The sequence below is a fragment of the Populus trichocarpa genome, chromosome 3 (assembly GCF_000002775.5).
Source record: "Populus trichocarpa isolate Nisqually-1 chromosome 3, P.trichocarpa_v4.1, whole genome shotgun sequence".
NCBI lineage: Eukaryota > Viridiplantae > Streptophyta > Magnoliopsida > Malpighiales > Salicaceae > Populus > Populus trichocarpa.
This window is the reverse complement of record NC_037287.2, coordinates 8265844-8287996: the sequence shown is the minus strand read 5'-3', so window position 1 is coordinate 8287996 and position 22153 is coordinate 8265844. Positions and strand designations below refer to the sequence as shown.

The window sequence follows — 22153 nt, the reverse complement described above, 5'->3', positions numbered from 1 at the left end:
ATTACTTCATTTCACAAAGAAAAGAACATAATATGTATTTGTAAACCACGATATAAGACCAGGTGTAATAAGGCCTTGACGAGTAAGGGAAACTCAGAATGGAAAAATATAGATAAATGATGGAAATAAAAAGATAATGATGGAAATAAAAATAATGTGATGTGAAATTGGGGGAATGACCTCCATATATAAATTTAAAGATATTGTTTACATTAAAATGAGAATTATGAATTTTATGTCAAAATAAGAATTATGAATTTTAACTTAAAATTCATAACATCAATACAACCCATAACGAGTTTCACCGACAGAAGAATTAGAAAAAATTTAAATGAATGTGTTTTAAGAATGAGGATAATTCCAAAGAATTATAATGGAAATGAAGGATAAAAATTAAGAAAGAACTATATGAAAAAAAAGAGAATGTTGGTGTAAACCCCGATTAAGAATTAGTAATATTATTGTGAAACAATGATAAGTCTGTAAAACAGGAAAGACAGTATATATATATATATATATATATATATATATATATATATATATATATATATATATATATATATATATATATTTCTCAAAAGTCTTAACTCAAGGTAAAATCATATATCAAATGATTCCACATAAAATTTCAGTCCAATCCGACTATCGGTTTAAAAATTATGTTTGCTAGTGTAAAACTAGTTAGTACGTGATTTTATTTTAGAAATCTGAATTTTTTTGTTCATTTTGGAATTATATAGTTTATTTTACTAAGTCCTTGGGACTATCTCCTTACTTCAATATATATATATATATATATATATATATATATATATATATATATATATATATATATATATAAGAGATAAAGAATATCTTCCTTCCAGGTTTCAGCAAAACATGAAGCCCAACTGGACAAAAGAAGATACTCACGCGCCAGGTAGGGGTCGAACCTACGACTTTCTGCTTAGGAAACAGACGCTCTATCCACTGAGCTACAGGCGCTTGATGCTGTAAATCGGCTTACTTAATTAACTTATTTAATCCCACCGAGGATATCTTAAAATATTGCCGGATTACCTTCCTCGGAGATGAAAGTGAAACTGATTGGGATTGCAAATCACAAGGGTAAAAGTTCATGTCTTCGTAACTCATCAGAGCATTGGGAAAAAGCAAATTGGCAGATTGTTAAACAGTTTGCCTTTTGATTGTGAAACCAAATACCTTAAAACAACTAGCTGTGACAGTGAAGCCATATTGTTTTTTTTTTTTTTTTTTTATTATTATTATTCTTGTTGCCTGGTGGGCATTCGCCATTTTCACTGTGAGTATATTCGCTGGTTGTTTAGTGCATACAAACTGTACGAAATTAAAATCAATGTTGAAAAAAAGAATAATGATTTGAAATAATTCTTAAAAAAACAATATCTCTTATTAATTTAAAAGAAGAATGTTCGTATTGTAAATTGCTTTTTTTGCATAAAAAAATTAATGGATAATTGAAAAGTTATTTCATGTGTTTAATGAAATAAAGTAAAAATTATAAGATGAAAAGTGGGATGTTCTTTAAAATTTTCTTTTATTTAATTATATGACTGTAAGAATGGAGTTTCAAAACATATGTAATAATTTAAATGTTGTTGAAAAAAATATAATTTTCCTTGTTAATGTATTTTTTTTTAAAAAAGTATAATTCCCATTAACTGTGTGTTGTTTATTACATATATCCAAAAAATTCTAGCAATTTAAAATTAGGATAAAAACACATATCTTTTTAATCAATGCCTCTTTCTCTTATCTTATTAATATGTTATGTTTTTTTTTAAAATATTTCTTATTGGAATCTAAAAAAAAAACATATAATAATCTTCTAAGCAAGTTTTAATTAGACAAAACTACAAAATAATTAATTCATAATTTTGACATGAATATATTAAAAAATAATAATGTTGATAAGAATCATATAAAAAAATTACAATAAAAACTGTAAGAATAGATATTTCATTTGCTTCTATAAAACTATGCATATTGAATTCATATATAATTATTAAAAAAATAAATCTCTAATATCACCACAGAAGATGATAATATTATTTAAAAATAAAAACTATTTCAATAATTATTTAAATCATTTAAATAAATTTATTTAACACTTATTCAAATATAAAATGTGAAAAATGAAAAGTGAGAAAAATATGATTAAAAACATTGATGGGTCAGGCATACATGGGCGGACATGCGCGCCTAACCCATCTCAAGACCTAGGCACCTCTTTTTTTTATTTTAAAAGGTGGATGACATGTTGTCTGTCCCATTTTTATTTTAAAAAAAATTATGAACAACACGTCACTAACCAACAAAGATGATGTAACGTTCATCTGTCATCTTTTTTTAGTTACCAGAGACAATTTTGGTGACCAGAAAATCAAGGTCCAAGTTTTCAGACCACAATAACCTACATTTCAACTATTTCTTCATCTAAAAAATGAAAAACAAAACATCCCATGAACTTATATAACCCCTTTTCAACTATAAAACACATGTTAATCACCCCAAAAACTCAAAATCCAACTATTTTGTTTTTAAAAAAATTATTGAGTTGTAGTCTACTTTTTGACATCATTCAAGGTGCAAACCTCTTTTATTAAGTTCTTCTCTCAAAGACAAATTTATAGATACCGAGATCAAAGTCATTAGTTTCTAAAATCTGACCACTCAAAGCTTTCTCTCTAAATAATTTTTCCAGTGACTCTCTCCCTTCCCTAAAGATCATAAAATCAAAGACTTTAACCATCGAATAATTTTCACATCATAGAATCAGAGAGGGAGGAATTGAAATATGAAGATTAATCAGCATAGATTTTAGCCATTGAATTTTTACAATAGTGTTAGCGAGAGCTTTGTATTTTTCCTTTATGCTACGTCAAACAATTGTGTGTTGCTGTTTTCAACTTTAAGAAATCAAGTTAGAGCCTAGATGGACATAGTAAGCTCCAATGGATCATCTGTTGTCACGATCTACTGCCGAATCGACATCACTAAAAATCTGAAGCTGAAGCTAAAGAGTAAATGATGGTTAAATCAACAAAGTATGATGTATAATGTGCTTTAAATAATGCATGATTCATTTGAATGTGGCCCAATGCACCTTCATAAGATGATGCATATGTTTGCTCACTTTATGGATAGCAAATGTAAGATCAAGTCAGGTAAGTGACAAATATTGTAGGCCATAAACAACACTACAATACAACTGTAGGTCATGAAAATAAATTGCGAGTAGAATTGATGTCAGGCTGTGATGGGGATATTGGGGTAATGCATGGCTTTGCCTTGTCCATTTTGTTTCTAACAAAAAGATCCAATATATAATATTATTGAGATAGGAACATGTCATGATCCTTTTGTATGGCTTCAATGCCTAGGAAGAAACCTAGGTCACCTATATCTTTAACAACAAAATTTTTCTATAATAAAAGAATAACACTGCTAATAGAATGAACACTTGAGTCAGTTAAGATTATGCCATCAACATAGATTAATAAATAGATGGTGATAGATCCATAATGATAAACATAAAGTGAATGATCAGTCTTGCTGCCGATAAAGCCAATGGCTTGTAGTTTGTTAGTCAACCTAGAGAACCAAACCCTTGGGGCCTGACAAAGTCCATATAGAGACTTATTTAATTTGCAAACATGATTAGGTAGCTAATGGTGAATGAAACCTGGAGGCTGAGCCATGTAGACAAGTTTATTGAGAATACCATGTAAGAGGCATTTTGCACATCAATTTGTATTATATGCCACCATGTGAGACTATAAAGAAAAGAATCAATCAGATTATTATTGGTTTGACAACAAGGCTGAAATTCTCCCCCAAATCAATGCTCTTTTATTGATGAAACTCTTTAGCAACCAACTTGGTTTTGTACCTGTCAATCGTTCTATCAGTTTTGCGTTTAATTTTGTATACTCACTTACAACCAATGATATTGGTAGTATATTATTCAAGAACTAAAATCCAAGTGTCATTAGATAATAAGACATCAAAATCCTTGTTCATGGCCTCCAATCAATATGGATGTTTGACAGCTTCAGAATGGCAGGAAGGTTCTGAGTCATTAGACTGAAATGTAGACATGAGAACTTTGAGAATAAGATAGCGAGCGTGGGAGTTAGAAATCAATTTAGGTTAGTGAATGTTGTTTTTGCTGCGAGTGATCATAAGATAGACATTGTGAGTCATTTAAAGTAGGGCAATGGATAATGAAAATGAATGTTGGTCTTCAGATTGTGTAGCAACAACAACATCTCTGATAGGGGAAAACGTAGTAACATGAATAGAATTGTTTAGACATGACGATGAATTCATAGAGAGAGGGCATATAGATGTTGAGGAAGGTGTAATACCTGTAGAAGGTGCAACACCAGACTAAGACATATTTAACTGATGAAGGAGATTAATAAAAGGAGTATGAGAAGGTTACTGGACTAGTGTAGGAGTTTGGTAAGGAAAAATATATTCATCAAAGATGACATGACAATAGACATACATTTTGCCAATAGAAACATCAAGACATTTGTAACAACAATGGGTAATGCTATAACTAATACATATGCAACTTTTTGAACAAAAATCCATTTTGTGTTGATTATAAGGACACAAATAAAGCTAGTAGGCACATCTAGAAGCTCTTAAAAAAATTGTAATATAGTTTTCAATGATGGACCATTTCAAAAGGGGATTTATTATGAATCATTGGGGTTGGTAGTTTGTTAATGATAAAAACAGCAGAGTGAAATACATCTTCTCAAAAAATTTAGGGTAGATGAGAATGAGCAAGTAATGCTAGATCTATCTCAACAATTTGCTTGTGATGTCTTTTAATGACATCAGCATGTTGGTGCTTATAAGGATAAGTGATTCTATTTTGAATGCCTTAATGATGTAAGTATGTGTTAAGGCTACGAAACTCATCACCCAAATCAAATTAAAGTGTTTTAATTTTGCTATTAAATTGATGTTCCATAGTTTCTTGAAAAAGAATAAATATCTGATGGGCATCAAACTTGATTTTTAAATGAAACAACCATAGAAACTTAGTAGCAACATCTAAAAAGCTAATGTAATAACTTGCACCAAAAGTAGACAAGAGAGGGGTTGGTCCCGAAACTTCAGAATAAATTAACTTCAAGGGTTTTGAAATAGACACATGCATAAGTTTAAAAGGCAAAGTATGACTCTTGGCCAATTGACAATAAGAACAAATGGAAGAACTGTTAGTTTTTATAGATAAATAAATAGCTTTATTAATGACATGAAGAGAGGCATGACCAAGATGACGAAGCTAAAGAGAAGCATACACGCGAACACCAGAGAAATCTTGTGGCTGAAGATATGTAATGAATGTAGAAAAGCTATAAAGACCATTACTGAGTGGTTCATGATGCCGGATGTTCCTTAAATAATCCTTCACAAGAAAGAAACATGAAATTAAAAAAAAAACATTATTTTCAAGATAAAAATGATGAACAAAAAGAATATTTTTATGAATTTCAGGCATAAGAAGTAGTTTGTTAAAAACAAAAGATTTGAAAGGATAAGAAAAAATGAAAGTGCCACTCCTTACTATTTTTAGATCTACATTATTGGACACCTGAATATAATCCTGGCCATCATAGCTGTTCATGGAAATATAAAGATTGATACCATCATTGGTAAGGTGATTGGTGGCTCTTATGTCGGGATACCAATCATTCTCATTGGATGGAAATTGAGCAGCAATCATGGCTTCAAGCTGCGGCTGACGAGGTTACTGATCTTGATAGAAGATATTAAAACGATGATAACATTTACTAGCAATATGGCCTTGTTTAAAACATACCTAATAGATAACAAAAATGGATTGAGAGGTATCTCTGTAGGAAAGTCGAGTACCTCGTCCTCAACCACGAGTGTGCATACCAAGAGATTATCAAAATTGAGATGGAGAATGCACTAGAGGTTGTCTAGAAGCAAGATGGACTAAGGCAACAAGTGTTACAAGCTGATTGTTGTGAGTGACGCGGGACTCGCAAAGAAGAAGTAAGTAATAGAATTCCTCCAGTGTAATGGGATCAGGACAAGATGAGACCATTGAAGCTAAGGAATCATATTCCTGACTAAGGCTAGCAAGGAAATAAGTGAAGATATCATCACAGGTTAAAGGTTGTCCGGCGAGAGCAAGTTCATCCAACAGACGTTTGATATGAAGGAAATAAGATTGAGCAGACATTACACCTTTCTTTGTATTGGCAAGTTGTATATGAACTTGGATGGTTTTTACATGAGAAAAAGAAGAGAAACTACGTTTAAGGGCAAGCCATACCTCACGAGAAGTTGTGTAGGAGAAGACTTTGGTGAGAACATCTTTAGTGAGAGAAGAGTTAATGGTAGCTAGAATCAAAGAATCTTGGCGCAACCATTGATCATAAAGAGGGTTATGAGTGGTAGTGATAATATTGTTAGTGGGAGAAGAGATAATAGGTTCAGAAGGCAGTGGTGATATAATACTATCAAGGTAGCCAAAAACATCTTAGCCTTTGAAATAGGGCAGAACCTGTGATTTCCAGACAAGATAATTTGAAGAATTACGTTTGACATTGATTGTCGTGAGAAGATTGGAAAATTTTGGAGTAATAGGAGTGTTGAAGGTGACACTGGAAGTAGAAAAAGATGGAGAGGCTATTGTGGATCAAAAAGAAAAGAAAAGAAAATGGATAGTGGTCTTATGAGTGACTCTAATACCATGTAAAATTTCCTTATGTTTTGAAGTCTTTACTAGAAATAATGGTTTAGTACAATATATTATTATCTATTCTAGAGTCTTTGTTAAATAAAAAAAATATAGACTAGTTGCATATATCTTATCATCATCATGTAATTTGAATATTTGAAAGGCTAGTAGTTATCCTTCTAAAGCATTGAAATCTATTGTTGAGGTTCTTGTAAAGTTCTGTTGTTTAAGAAGTCGACTGCAAGTATAAGAAGTTTGAGGGGTCATGGGTTAATTCTTTCACAAACCGCAATTCCAAAACACATTTAAGTGGCCGTTTGGTATTGTGGTTGTGGGTGAGGTTCACCTGCAGCTACATATATTGTTGTTTGGTTAAGCAAAAAACACAATTTTTTATTAGTAGGACCCACCATAAACCGTGGTTGTGTCGCAGGTTTAAGAAAGCAGCTCTTTGCTGCTTCTTGCGCGGAGGAATCACATGAACATTGTACCATGCTCCACTGTTCAGTGAACAGTGAAGACATTCTCCACTGTTCCGGGCGGATCGAGTCTGGTCCAAAGTTAAAAATATATTGAACCGGGTCCGATCCAGTAAAATAAAATAAAAATTATTTTTTATTTTTAATTGTGTTTTATTTGAAAAACTAGTGTTAAACATTATTCAATGACACTACATAAATTAGACGGAGATCGCTTGATGACGTAGCATTTTCAGAATTTGATCGCAATCCCAATTTTGTTCCTGATTATATTTTACCTGATGTAAAAAAGTTGTTACGCTATTAAGAAACCAAGAAAACTATATTCTTTGTCGGATGTATATCATACATGATGGAATTGTAGATAGTTTAATAAAACAATAAAAAATATTTTATATAAAGTATTATTTATTTCATGATGTAATAGCAATAATTAGATCTACAATATTTAAATTAAAAACCATCAATATTAATATATATATTTTTAAATTATTTTATAACCTCAATTTCAAAAGCATTTTTAACCAAACACATTAAACTACTTTTTGTTCAATCTCAATTTCAACCACAGTTTTAACCAAACATACATAAATACCAAATTAACTTCAATTAAAAGTACTTTTTATAAAATAATTTTTTTCAAACCACAACCACAAAAACTACCACAATACTAAACAGAGAGTGAAATTGATGTTGCTTTTTAAAATGTTTTTCGTTTGAAAATGTATCAAAATAATATTTTTTATTTTTTATTTATTTTTAATATTAGTCAATCAAAATATTCCAAAAAAAAACTAAAAATATATTTTTTTTTATAAAAAAAATCAAAATTTAAAGAAAAACTACTTGATCTGCTGCAAAGGGGCCTAAAGTCGCTAGGCTGGGCCATAACCGGTGTGATAGTCCCCTCCTCTCCCTCTGTTTATTGAATTTATATTTATTTATTACACTAATGAATCCCCCAAATCTCTCTTTTCTCAGAATCTAGGGTTTTCAAATTCAGAGCACCTGGATCCAAATCCAGTAAAACTCTAGTCCCCCTTACAAAATTTAGGGTTCTAAGAGTTGCGGTTTCCTTTGATATTCCACGAATTTGCTTTTGGTTCGCAGACTAGGGCTTTCGCTCGTTCTGTTTGACTCTCAATTTCTTAATTCGGAAGTTTTTTTTTCTCTGGAAAGATTTTCTGTTTTCTTTGCGGCGTTTAGGGATTTGATTCGACTGAGAGTATCTTTTGTTGTCGTGGTTTTGATTGACGGACCACATCGTGAAAATTTGAAATTTTAGTTTTTTGTAATAATGACTAAGGTTGGCGAGGAGGAAATTGTATATGAGAGTGATCCCGAGGAAGAGAAGCGATTGCTTGTAAGGAGAAGAAGAGAAGCTGCGAGCGACGACGAGGAAGGTGAAGGAGAAGAGAAGCCTAGAAATAATCGGAGGGCTCCAATTCACTCCGATGAATCTGACGGTCAGGGTGGCGCTGCAGACTATGACGACGACGAAGAAGAGGCATTAAATGAAGAGGAAGATGAAGAAGATGGTGTTTTTGAAGATGAAGAGGAAGAAGAGGTTTATGAAGAAGAGGAAGGGAAAGAAGGGAATAAGGAGGGAGTAGGAGGCAGCGGCAATGCTGGGGTTGAGGTTAGGGAGAAGGACATCGAGGGGAGGAAGGAGCAGGTGGGAGGAGAGGAGAAAGTGGAGGGGGAGGAAGGGGAAGAGGGGAAGAAGGGGAACCAGCCTTTTGCGGTGCCTACTGCTGGGGCTTTTTACATGCACGATGACAGGTTTAGGGACAGTGCTGGTGGTCGGCACAGGTATGACTGACATTGGTGTAGTTTTACGGTACAAGATATTTGTTTTGTTTAAACACCTTTTTTTTCTTCTTTTATTCAGCTGTAGTTGATTTATGGTAGCTTTGCTCAATTTCTAGTGTAGAGCTTGTTCAGAGTAGTATTATGCTGACATGCACAAGCCTCTAAACTTTAATAGTCAGTTCCTTTTCTTCTTTGTGGTTTTGTATTGTATGCTTAAACACGTATCTATATTTCCTTTAACTAGGGATCCATTGTTCTGATATCCTGGTGTGCAATTCCCTTTGCTTTATAATTCTAGACCATTGTTCAGGTAGATGAGTCTTACCTGGTTTATACAGAAAAACCAGGACAAATGTTGGATAAGGAGTTGTTTTTCACATCTAGCTTTCTGTACCTTTTCTTTTTGCTTTTTATATTCATATGGAAGCATTTCCAATACGTCATGTTACTGTGAATTTCTGAATGAAAGTGTGCCACCTCCTTTCACTTGTTAAAATAAGTAATTCTAAGATTAACCTGTACTTGGTTTAGGCGAACCTTTGGTGGAAGGAATTTGTGGGAGTCCAAAGATGATAAGAAATGGGGGCATGACAAGTTTGAGGAGATGACATCGCAGGAAAGGCATTATGAACAGGTGATCATTTTATACAAAAATATATTTTATGAGAGTGTCTGTTTTCTTCTTTTTTCTCTGTTGTTTCTTACTGAAACTATACTCATAATAATTCAGGGAAGGAGGACTGCTAAAGGTAATTTTCGGGCCCGTGGTGGTAAAAGTCGAGGTCCAGAATGGGGATATGCCAGACGGAACAGGTCTAACTCATTCAGCGATGGTAACAATCAGAACCAGGCACCAAAAGTTGTGAGAGGGAGAGGACCCAGAAAGTTTGAATCTACTTTCAAGAGTCGCAGAGAGACGCCTCCAGTGCAAAACAAACAGCCTGGGAAACCCCTTGAGAAACGTTCACATGGTAGTTCAGGGAGAATTTTGACATCTTTGTCAAATACAGAATCTGATGAATTGCCCACTAGAAAACATTCAAGCTTGAGCTCTGCTTCTCCTCCCTTCTATCCTTCCGGATCTTCAAATAAAGACATCACTTCAAGTCAAAAAAGGGATATACATGGTGCAAGCACAAGCAAGAATCTTCGCACTCCTGTTATAGATGAGAATTTTCCTATGCAACAACACAGTGCATTGGTGCGGGGGAAGAATATAGCCGACTCTGTTTCAATAGACAAGCTTTATATTGACGATTCCATCACTCCGGCAGCAGGAAAGCCTTTGAGCAATATGCAAATGCCACCTTCTGGATCTTCTGTGGTCAATTCTATTACATCTTCACAATCCAGGGCTCAAGGAAGGAGTGCAGCCATGTCAAGCCAGATGACTTACCAGGGAGCTCCGCAGCAGAACCAAATCAACAAAACCTCTCCCACTGCGCCGATCCACTCTCTTCAGCGAATTCCTGCTCAAAACCGTATTCAACCTTCTGCCCAGCAGTTAGTCCAACATCCTAGTAGCGATTCTCCAGCCTCTTCTCCACCAAAAACTGCTTTGTCACAAAATTCTTATGAAGCTGTTGAAGCAGAGGCTGCTGTGGAATCAAGTAAATCCAGAAATGCATTGGTTGGAAAGGGAAAAGGCATAATTCAAGGAAATGGAAGAGGATCTTTTCTTTATGGTGGGACACAGGTTGTGGGAGCCACAGGGAATATTAGTGTTGGGCATGGTGATCAGAACTTCTCTGGAACACCAACCTTTTTGCCAGGTACATTTTTTTTTTTTTTGGTTCACCTTTTTTTCCTCTAAAAGGTAACAAAGAAGAAAAAACAATTTCAATGCCAGGAGCTTTCATCATGCTAGTGAGAGAGACGCCAATGTCAATGCTTTAGCCTTGCACTTTTTCTTAAATCATATATATGGTTTTCGTATTGTTTTTTCTTCTTTTCCATGTGTTTGGTATCTTAAGGTATCCCTTGTAGCTATAGCTTTCTTATTATCAGCTGTTTTAGTGTGTCCAGACCATGCTTTATATTTTCAAGGAAGCTAAGAACTCCGTTCTGTATATTGGTGTCTAAATAACTCATTTTGTTACGGTGGTTGATTGGCATGCAGTTATGCAATTTGGTGGTCAGCATCCTGGTGGTCTTGGAGTTCCTGCGGTTGGCATGGCATTTCCTGGATATGTTGCTCAGCCTCAACTTGGCTTAGGGAATTCTGAAATGACATGGTATGCTGAATCTTCATTACATAACTGCATTATGGCTGACAGATTTTTGGTTTTACCTTGGATCTTGCATGGTCCGGGGATGTGCTGTCAATGTCCCATTAAGTGGCAAATTGATGCTTCTGATGAAGTGGATGATTGTCATTGGTGCAATAAGATTTTTGTGATTCAGCTATTCCAAAAAATAAAAATACAGAAAAGAAACCGATTGCTTATTTTCCTCTTTTATAAACACAATGGTGTTTTTAATTGTCGTGTAATAGTTTTCTATATATCTTGAAGCAAATTGGTGCCAGATGACGTTTATTGTAGGGGCTCCTTCTGTGCTAAATCCATTATGTGTACTCTCTTTGGGATTTCTTTTCTTTTATATCATAACACGCAAATAATGAATTGTTTTAATGATGTTCAGGTTACCAGTTCTGGCTGGTGCTGCTGGAGCTTTAGGGGCTACATATTGTTCACCTTATATTTCGGTTGATGGTGCTTATCATGCTCGCCCATCTGGGAAAACATCTTCCTTGGGTTCCTCAAGGTTGGTAGCAAATTGTCATTGTGCTATATTTCTAAATGTTTTGTTGAATTCTTCATCGGGTCCTTTAATCCATGTTTGTAATTTTTCCATAAAAAATTCTGCAAAACAATACCATTATTGCAGGAGCTACACATAACGACAAAAAGAAAAAAACAGATGTTAACAGAAGGACCCAATGGGGCAGTGGGTGAAACATTGGGGACCTAATTGATAAATTCTTTTATTTTGGGACTTAATTGAGAAGGACTATAAAGGTTATGGACTAAATTGAGGATTCCTCTGTATTCTATCCGGCAAATACATGATGGATGCTAACCTTTTCTAAGTTTGGCAGTGTGATCTGCCTGTATTGTTTTTCCCATTTAGAACACCTTTTTACCTTTGAAGAGAATTTTGTAGCGGTAGAATGCTTAATGGTGTGAGCACTTTAGTCATTCCTACATGATTCATTGCTTCTATTTGTTTAAAGGGTGACTCAAGAATGCTAGAGTTCAGTTTGTGTTTTGTCATGTCAATTTATTTGCAACTCTTTTCTATTAGATCATTTACCTTCAAGATTTTGAAATTTAATTGGAAATTGGTATTTTGCTGGTTGATTTATTATTTTTACCATTTAAAGTGTTTATGGGACACTTACTGAAATTAATGTTACATGATATCAATTTCTCTCAGTCTTACTTTCATTTCTGTGTTGATGTTCTTCTCTTAGCATGTTTTTGCTTTCCATTTTGCTTGTGCTAAGTTGCTTCATCTTCATGACTGAAAAGGGATTATTTTGTTGTACACGTAGCCAGACCAGTTCTAATGGCTGTTTTCCTTTGCAGCAAAGAAAGTAGTACTAATATACCCAATAATGAATGGAAGAATACACAGAGACCTGGTAAGGAACAATTTTAATGTTTCTGTTGCTATAACTTTGATTCTGTTTGACTTTATTTTTAACATGCCTTGTCATTGATTGTTACTGTTGATATGAAACATTGTCTTCTGTGCAGAATTTGCAAGTGATGAATTTGGACAGCGACAAAAACCTCGCAGGCAAGTTGAATTTGCTAAGCTCTTTTGCCTTCTGTTACCCCCTTGCTTCTCTCCTTGGTTCTTTGTTTAGGTCATTGATGATTTCATTTTGTGTCTGTAGATACTCAGAGATGGATTTTAAGCAGCCAAGTACAAGCACTTAGATGAAATGGAGTGTGTTTGAATAAGCAGATAAAGGTTAAATTCTGCCCAGTCAAATTTATTTGTTTGTGTTGTGAGATTCTTAGATGTGATTATATATGTTGATGCAGGCCTTTATGAGGCCCTTTGTGATCTATAGCTTTTATTCTGGAGGGCTTTGGGCCACAGTATGTCCCAGGATGTTCTAGGTAACCACTATTTTAGCCTCTGATTATCCTTTTCACGTGTGGTTGTGTCTCGGTTATTTTTAAATTTTAATTTATTTAAAATAAGACAAAAGTCAGATTATTTCCTCCTTTCATCTTCTGAACAAAAAACACAAGTACCTTACAATTTTGCAAGTTAAATTATTATTCTCCACCTAAGGTGCCCTTTTATTTATTGTTTATTCTCATCACTACTTCTGGTTTGTGAATCGTGCAGTTATGTAACAAAAAACCTGTTCTTGCTGCAGTCAATTGGAGAACATAACTGTGGCTTGGCAGGTGGCATTTTGTTGTTTAAACTTGTGGTATGAATGCATCAGAAAGATTTGGATTCTTATGTTTTGTTGGACAAACGTATATTTATTATGTAATATGATGTTTTCAGGTTTTCTTGTGGCTTGGTTTATTAGTGAAGCTTGGGAGAAATGTATGCGGGCTTCTCCAAAAACTATATACGAAAAAATTGGTAAAAAAAAAAAAAACAAGAATTGTTGTGCAGAAGGTGTTTGGTCGGTGACTTTGAGTTTTGCTTTTACAAAGCAGCTGGTATTTGAGTATTTCTATCCGTCTTTCATGTATGTGGCTGGTTGATCAGTAAAGTCTGGTTTTGAGGGTTCCTTTTCTCTATGCTAGATTTTTTTGTTTGGTTCAGGACTGCCTTCCTGCTGAAATCATGCGGGTAGAGATTATTTGTTTAGTGGACTCGTCTTTGTGGGGACATGTCCTCTTCTAAGCAGTGGAATGAGGTTATGATTTAAAATATTCCGTCTTTTTTATTATGACAAATATGTGCTGTATTTTCTTTCTATTTAATCATGTTGCTTTATAAGTTCTTAACTTTATTAATAATTAATGTGTGAATAAATTATAATTTTTTTTTTCAATTTTTGTTGATGTTTTTTTTTAATATCATACTTCATAAGTTGTTTTGAGAATTGTAGCGTAATATTTTTTTTTTATGTTATGTAATTGTATTTTAATTTCAATATTCAACATTATATATGACAAAATTGAGACTTAGTAATTTTTTAATTTTTTTAATTTTACTTTCTAATAACTTAAATATTTGTTTTTTAATTTTACTTTCTAATAACTTATTATTATTATTATTAATTTCATTCTTGAATATTAATTAATTTAGAATAAAATTATTTTTTTTTAATTTTATTCTTTAACGACCCAATTTTTTTTTTCCTGTTTAGTTATTTTTTAAACTTGTTTTGGAAATTTGCTTTGTAATCAGAGAAATATAATGAGGCTTCATACTTCAATCATGAATGTGTAAGCATCTAAAATAGAAAACATTGAGGGGAAAAAAGATAAGATGTTATTACGATGATTACTATTATTATTGTTTGATTCTTGTTAAGAAGAAGAACATGTTACGGGATTGAGTGTAGGAATTCAGTAATTCTCGTGACAGATAGGTCATTTTGTAATACCAAATTGTAGAGCATCAACATGCCATGGTGGGACCAAGACCATACAAGAGCTTTTTCAAAATTAGGTGGAGCTCACTGGGGGAACCAGAATCACTGTTTTAATGGATGACATTGAAGATATGTAGTCGTTAAATGTTTATTTTTAATTTATTTAACAAGGATAATAAGAAATTTTGGGGTCAAAATTTGTAAATAAAATTGTTATAGATACATTACATTGAAGATTAATTGTTGAAAGTATCAAACATGAATTAAAATCAAATATAATCTAATAATCAAGATTTTACTTTTTATCTTATTTTCGATCAATTACTTAATGATTAGGATATTTTATTTTATCTATATTAAAATTTTAGATATATGTTTATCCTTGATCCTTCACATTATTAAATTATCAAGTAGTTCAAGAAATAAATGAGCTAGCATATATATGATTTAGGACAGTGGTTAGTTTCTTACGAAATTTGACTTACTTTCGTTATTAAATTTTTTTGTGATTTCGCACATGAATCCGTAACTTTAACAAGAATTAAAAAAAAAAACTATGGGGAATTTTTCAGAGTAATGTTTGGTCATTTTATATTTAATATACATAGAAGGGTAATTTAATTATTTTGTTAGCTTTTTTTATTTAGGATGTAAATGATAATTTTTCAAAATATACCCAGTAATTATATATAGACCAAACTATAAAATGTTAAATATATTTTTTTCCAATTCAAATCCATGTATATACTTTTTACATCCAAATACATATATTAATAAAAAGCAAAAGAGAATATAAATTTATTGTTCACATAGCACTATTTATTAAAGCATGCTTTGAGTTTTTTTTTTTTCTACTTTAGCTTTTTTTCTCAATTCCATCATTTAATGTTGAGTTTACTAATATTTTATTTTATAATTTATTTTGATTTATTTTCGATTAAATTATCTCAATCTGATGACACAAGTTGTGAGTTTAGTTAGTCGAGTTGATATTTTTCTTCAGTCCTTTTTTTAATGGATTTTTTTTTAATTTTTCTTTCAATATGAGGTTGAGTAGGGCTTCATAATTTGTTTTCATTTGCTTTCTATAAGATTATCTCGGTATCATGACCCAATTTGTAGGTTTGTCAGGTTATCATGTGCTTGACTCAGGCTTTTAAGATCATTTTTAATTGATTTGTTTTTTAATTTCATCCTTTAATATTGGGTTGATCGGGAATTGAGTTTCATAATTTATTTTGATTTGTTTTCTATTGAGTTATCACAGTCTCATGACCGGGGTCACGATGGGTTAATTCAGGTTGACTCGAGTCATTTTTTTTCCAATTTCATCCTTCAAAATCAGATTGATTGGGAATTGAGTTTTATAATTTGTTTTAATTTATTTTTTATAGAATTATCACGGTCTCATGACCCAATCAAGGATTTGACAGATTAACTTGGGTTTACCCGAGTCAATCTAATATGTTTTCGTCTCAATATTTTTTAAAAAAAGATACCATCTTGAATTTATTTATTTTAGTCAAACTATGTTTTTAATGGTTATCCAAGTTATCTTTGGACCCGTCAAATTGACCGATTCATATTAAATTAATCTCCACTTGATTTTTTTTTTAAAAATTATACTAAAAAACATACTAACAATACTTGAATGGAAAAAAAAATTATATTAAAAAACAATTGATCGGACCAATGACCCAGTACATTTCATATTTCAGTTTCCATGGCTGGAATAACTAGTTGAGCACAAAAGGACCACTACTTGGACAAGGTAGTCCTCTATAAAGCCCTATGGAGGCATAAAAAGTGCTGCACCAATCAACCTCGTTTTGTTTCAATATAATGATAATCTCTCGGTGGGAAAAGGAAGAAGAAGACAATGGAGGCAAGGCGGATTGGGTCTCTCTATGTGGTGTTTTTGGTCGTGGTTTTGCTTGCAGGACAGTGCACAGCCTCTTTTGATGATTGCTACAAAGGCTGCTTCCTCTCGTGTGCCATCTCCCCTGACAACGTTGTTTTTTTTTTTTTTAAGTTTACCTTGGGTGTCCGGGCCAGTTTGCGCGCACCTCGACTAATCCCACGGGCCCTGAAGTTAACGACCATGTAAGCCTCCAGTGGCCATCATATGAGCAACCACAAGGCTCAAACCTGAGACCACAAAGAAAACAAACCTTTTTGATTTCAAGTTCATATTACTGGTCACCAGTGCTTTAAGAAGTTTGAAAGATTGCATCTTCAACTTTTCGTCGCCAGGCCATCACTCTCGCAGCATGGGCTGTGCTTACTCTTCTTGTTCCCACATCAGCGCAAGAGATAACCCCCGTAATTCTCTCTTTTTCATAGAGTTAAATTTTGAAACTATCCATGAAAGTAAAGAGAATTTTGATGCTATAACAGCAAAAAGTATAAATTGATGTCTTTTAAATGTTTTTCAATGATCTTAAATACTTTTATATACAAAATCATTTAAAAATACCTAATAAAACATCAATTTTATTTTTAAAAATAAATGACATTTTAAAAACATCCAATGTCAAATGGTGTCTAAAAGAACAAATATATATAAAAATGAGTTACTTTTATTTATGTAATTATATAATTAATGTTAGAGATAAGAATTTCCTTATTTCAAAATGAATTCTTTTCCTTTCAATATCATTTCCAAACTTAATTTAACATAATTAGGATGGTATTCTTCTAACTATATAGTTTGTTAATCTAACTCTATGGTCTACTTTTTACTTAGGTAGAACAAAAAAAAACCCTAATTAAATTTACACAAATGATGATATTACTTAAATGCTAATATTATATTCTTATCTAAAAAATATAGCTACAAGTAGAATTTCTTTAATTAAGATATTCAAATTCTATCTTTTTTTTATCACTCATATCACAAAATTTAATTTCTTCAATTTTCTTTTTTGTCGTGATACATTTTTTCTTCTTAAGTAATTAAAATTTTAAGAAAAAAAATCAATTTGCTCCTTTTCAGGGGGGTCATAAGAAAAACATATATTGAAAATCTAAATGATGTTTTTTTAGTGCAAATATATTTTTTTACAAATAAATCAGACAAATAATATCAATAATTTCTAGATGGTTTTTTATAATAAAATCAGAGTAACATAAAATTCCTCAATTTTTAAAGAAAACATACAAATTCATGTATATCACACAACCTTGCTTCTTCTTATTTTTTCTTTTCTAGCTATATCCCTTTTCTTTTCTTTTCTTTTTTATCCTAAAACAATAATAAAAGAGATAACTTAACTACATTGCCTATGGTGAGGCGAGAGAGATGCCAAATTCCGGGAGAAAGTAAGTTTCGCACTAATAGATGAAAAAAACGACTTCAAAATATAACTCTTCATTGTTTAGACGGCAATATATGATAAGAGAATCATACCAAAATTAATGTATTCGCCCAGAAAACCCTCTAACAATATTTACACTTGTATTTTTTTTTTATTAATATAGATATTCGGGCCAGATTGCACGTACCTCGACTAATCTCACGGATTTTGAAATTAATGACTATATAAATCTTCAGTGACCTTAAAATTTATAAGATTTAAATTAGTGATTTCTATAAAACAAATTTAAAATATAATTAGTTAAGTACACCTCTCATAACTCATTATTCATTGATATGATTCATCCCGAAAACACTACCTCGACTAATATAAACTATTGTCTACTTGTACTTTCTGAATTGTTCAACAACATTACATAACATGCCCGCTAGCATAGAGGTTTTTCCTTATTTGATTATAAGAGATTCAGTTGTTAAGATTATAGCTTGTGTGTGTACATACTTGAATTGTTCTTACTGTCATTAAAAAAAATATGTTGTTGAAGTCTTTTTTTTCCCTCATTTTTCGTAAGATCATGCAAGTCTTAGATCTATACCAATATGTAGTTTTATGCATAATAATTTTGAAAAATTAAATAGAGAAAGATGATTGGTCCTCTGAAATCCGATAATTTAAACCCAATATTTTCATCGCGAAGACCTTCGAACTTGACAAATTAAATAGAGAAAGATAAAGAATGAAATTGAAGAAAAATCAAGAAAAGAATAAAACACAAAAAAAAATAGAAATAAAAGAATAATGGTCAAATTAAATACAAAAATTAAATGAAATAAAATATTTTAGGAAGAAATTAAAAACAAATAGTAATTAAAAGGATAAGAGCCAAAATTACAAGAAATACAAATTAGAGGACATAATCTATTTTTGGAATGGTTGGCATGAATTTCTAATCCACAAGAGAGAAAAGAAAGAGGAAAAGAAAAAAAAAATTCACCGGAACCCAACTACACTTCTATCGTGAGCACGTGCCCCACCACAATGAAGAGGGCAATGTGCCACTTCCTACATTGTCACATATGGCAGTGTTTGACTTCTGGGAGGCGTGGCGTCACATAGACTACTCAAAGAACATAAGCGCCTCTCACTTGATGGCACGTGTTATGCACACACCTACCATTTTATTTTAATTATTTTTAGATCTGTTCAAAGACTTAATTGACCCTAACCATAAGATTTAAATAGATAATTAAAAAAAACATATAAAAAATACCTAAGTGACCCTAACCATAAGGTTTTTTTTTTGTAATTAAGAGCAATATGATCATTTTATTGTGCATTCAAAGTGAAAAAAAGACCGAAAAGCCCTTCAAACTAGTTTTAATTCTTTTTACTTTTAATGGTACATAAGTCATTACACTATTAGTTTAAAATGTAAAAAGTCTAAAAAACCTTCCAACCCCGTTTTAATTATTTTTACTTTTAAGAATATATAAGTCATTATATTGTTCCGTCATAATATAAAAAGATTGATTTGCCCTGAATAAATATAATAATAACAAATAAATCTTATGGAAAAGATTTTTCTATTCCTAAGACCAAGTTAGAAGAATTTTTTTTATTTTACAAGAGCAAAATAATAATTTTACTGTTCTAATAAGATTTTAAGTTTTTTTTGGTATGTAATTGTCTTGTAATATAGCCCGCACCGGAGCCCTAGGCACCTAGAATACTTTTTACTAGCCATTAAATTCATGCTTCGCTGCATGTTGTAATTTGTTTACCAAAAAAACACTAGATATACATGCTTCTTCAATATGTTTTTTAATATAAGCCCATAGAAAATCAATGTAGATGATAATATCATATGGATCAAATCTCCAACAAATCAAATATCAAAAGATAAAACTTGAAAAAAAATTAATTACACAAAATGATCTAAAAAAACTTAAGGGTGAAAAAAAAATTAATTAGAAGGTAAATAGAAATTTTCAATTAGAAGGTTAAATTGAAATGGAAAATAACTTTAACAAAAGAAAAATCAAATAAAAAAAATAAGGGTTAAAGTGGAAAAAATAAAACAAAAAAAATTTGATTAAATGATGAAATTGAAAGCAAAAAAAAAATTCAATAAAAAGATCAAGAAAAAAATAAAAATTTTAAAAAAGAAGAACCAAAATGAAAAGCAAAACATTTGAAAAATTGTAATTGAAGGATTGCATTGAAAAAATATTATATCAAAGGAATAAGATGAAAATAAAAAAATTAAAAGAATGAGAATTGAAATTTAAAACACAACAAATAATAAATTGTAATTGAAGGACTACATCGAAAAACTACAAACTTCTTTCAAAAGAATAAGAATGAAATAAGAAATTAAAAGAATGAGGACTGAAACTATAAAAGGTATCATAATGAAATCTGAAATTAAAAGAATGAGAATTGAAATTAAAAATCAAACATATGAGAAAGTGTAATTGAAGGACTCAATTGCAAAATAAACAAACTTCTATAAAAGAAATCAGAACGCAATAATAAATTTAAAGAATGAGGACTGAAATTGACACAAAAACAAATAAAAAGGATAATGGTGTTCTTTAGCTGCAAGGAGAAAGAAAAGAAGAGGAAAAAAAAGATAAATAATTGTAGGCGACAATACAACCACCTTTAAATGGAAGAGGAGGCAGTGGAGCATCCAAGGAAATGGCGGAAGGCCATATTTGACCACTGAGGGATGTTAGATGCCACGTACATGCTGACGCATACAATACATGTGCCAACAACTTTTCTCATTTAAAAATTAATAAACATTGTGAAAATACAAAAATGTCTCACAATGACTTTGGCAATTAAAAAAATAATTGTGTAAAAGTACAAAAATACTCCAACATACAAAGTTTTTTTTTTTTTTATCTAATCCAAGGTTAATTTCATATTTATAATGTACAATAACAATCAAAAAACTAAAAAAGCCCTTGTCTAGTTGGCCACAAATTTTTTGATTTGAGGGACAAAGAAGTATTTTCACTATTAAAAAATTTAGAAAAAATCAAGAAACTCTTTGGTCAACTATTCTAAATTTTGTTAATTTTAAAATTAAAAAAGTATTTTTACACGTATAAAAATATTATCTTACCCTTAAACTAAGCTTCAAAAATCAACAGAAAAAACAAAATGGTTATTTTATTATAACTCAAGAAATATTTCACTGTGAATTAAACTATAATAAATAACCCTAGGGTTTTAGAGTGGTAGTTAATGTAATTGTTCTTTGCCTCTAGTTTCTTTGTTTTTTCATTGCAAAGGAGTGGACCAAAGATTTCTTCAATCACATAATGTTATATACCAGTTTTAAGGATTTATTTTTTTCCTTGTGAATTTTAATATTTAATATTAGATTTGTTGGAATTGAGGTTTTATAATATATATATTTTTTTGCTCTTTCTGAATTTATCTATATTTTATGATTCAGGTTGCGTGTTTAATAGGGTGATCCAGGTTGGTTCGAGTCATTTTATGATCGTTTTTTTTAATTAAATTTTTTTTTCATCCTTTAACATTGAGTTTGTTGAAAATTAAGCATCGTATTTTTTTTTTACTTTTTTTAAAATTATTTCAATCTCATGATCCGAGTTGCAGTTTTGATAAGTTATTTTTTTGGTCTAAGGGTTTTATAATTTTTTTATTTATTTTTTATAAAGTTATCTTGATTTGATGGCTTGAGTTACGAGTTTGACTGGTTGATTGATTCATTTGTTTTGGGTTTTTTTAATTAAATATTTGTTTTTTAATTTCACTTTCCGGTAACTTATTATTTTTATTTTTAATTTTATCCTTAAATATTAATTAATTTAGAATAAAATTATGTTAAATTATGTTTTCCTTAAACATTATGGTTAGTTTCTTACGAAAATTGACTTACTTTCGTTATTAAAATTTTTTGTGATTTCACACATGAATCCGTAACTTTAACAAGAATTTAAAAAGAATTATAAATAAACCTATGGGGAATTTTTCAGAGTAATGTTTGGTCATTTATATTTAATATATAGAAGGTAATTTAATTATTTTTTCCAATTCAAATCCATGTATAGTAGAATTTGATATTCATACATGCACATACTTAATTTTTACATCCAAATATATATTAATAAAAAGCAACAGAGAATATAAATTAATTGTTCACGTACTCACATACTACTATTTATTA

General features: G+C 31.3%; 1 protein-coding gene and 1 non-coding gene across 10 annotated transcripts; one reads left to right on the top strand and one right to left on the bottom strand.

Annotated features, from left to right (window-relative positions):
* Window positions 1-911: 911 nt before the first annotated feature.
* TRNAR-CCU (transfer RNA arginine (anticodon CCU)) lies at window positions 912-984 on the bottom strand. Its single transcript has one exon. It is a non-coding gene; the product is annotated as a tRNA-Arg (tRNA).
* Window positions 985-8148: 7164 nt separating this feature from the next.
* On the top strand, window positions 8149-14048 carry LOC7478385 (protein MLN51 homolog). Of its 9 annotated transcripts, none has more exons than XM_024597572.2 (11): window positions 8150-9048; window positions 9580-9682; window positions 9779-10820; window positions 11168-11282; window positions 11692-11814; window positions 12639-12694; window positions 12810-12852; window positions 12953-13029; window positions 13104-13181; window positions 13448-13478; window positions 13585-14048. In XM_024597572.2, the coding sequence occupies exons 1-8, from the start codon at window positions 8534-8536 to the stop codon at window positions 12993-12995; spliced, it is 2040 nt and encodes a 679-aa protein (XP_024453340.1). In that variant the 5' UTR covers window positions 8150-8533; the 3' UTR covers window positions 12996-13029; window positions 13104-13181; window positions 13448-13478; window positions 13585-14048. The 9 variants fall into 9 exon arrangements, with proteins under 9 accessions (XP_024453345.1, XP_024453343.1, XP_024453344.1 ...); XM_024597570.2 differs by having other exon boundaries at window positions 13448-13504; XM_024597571.2 differs by having other exon boundaries at window positions 13417-13478.
* The last annotated feature ends 8105 nt before the right edge of the window (window positions 14049-22153 follow it).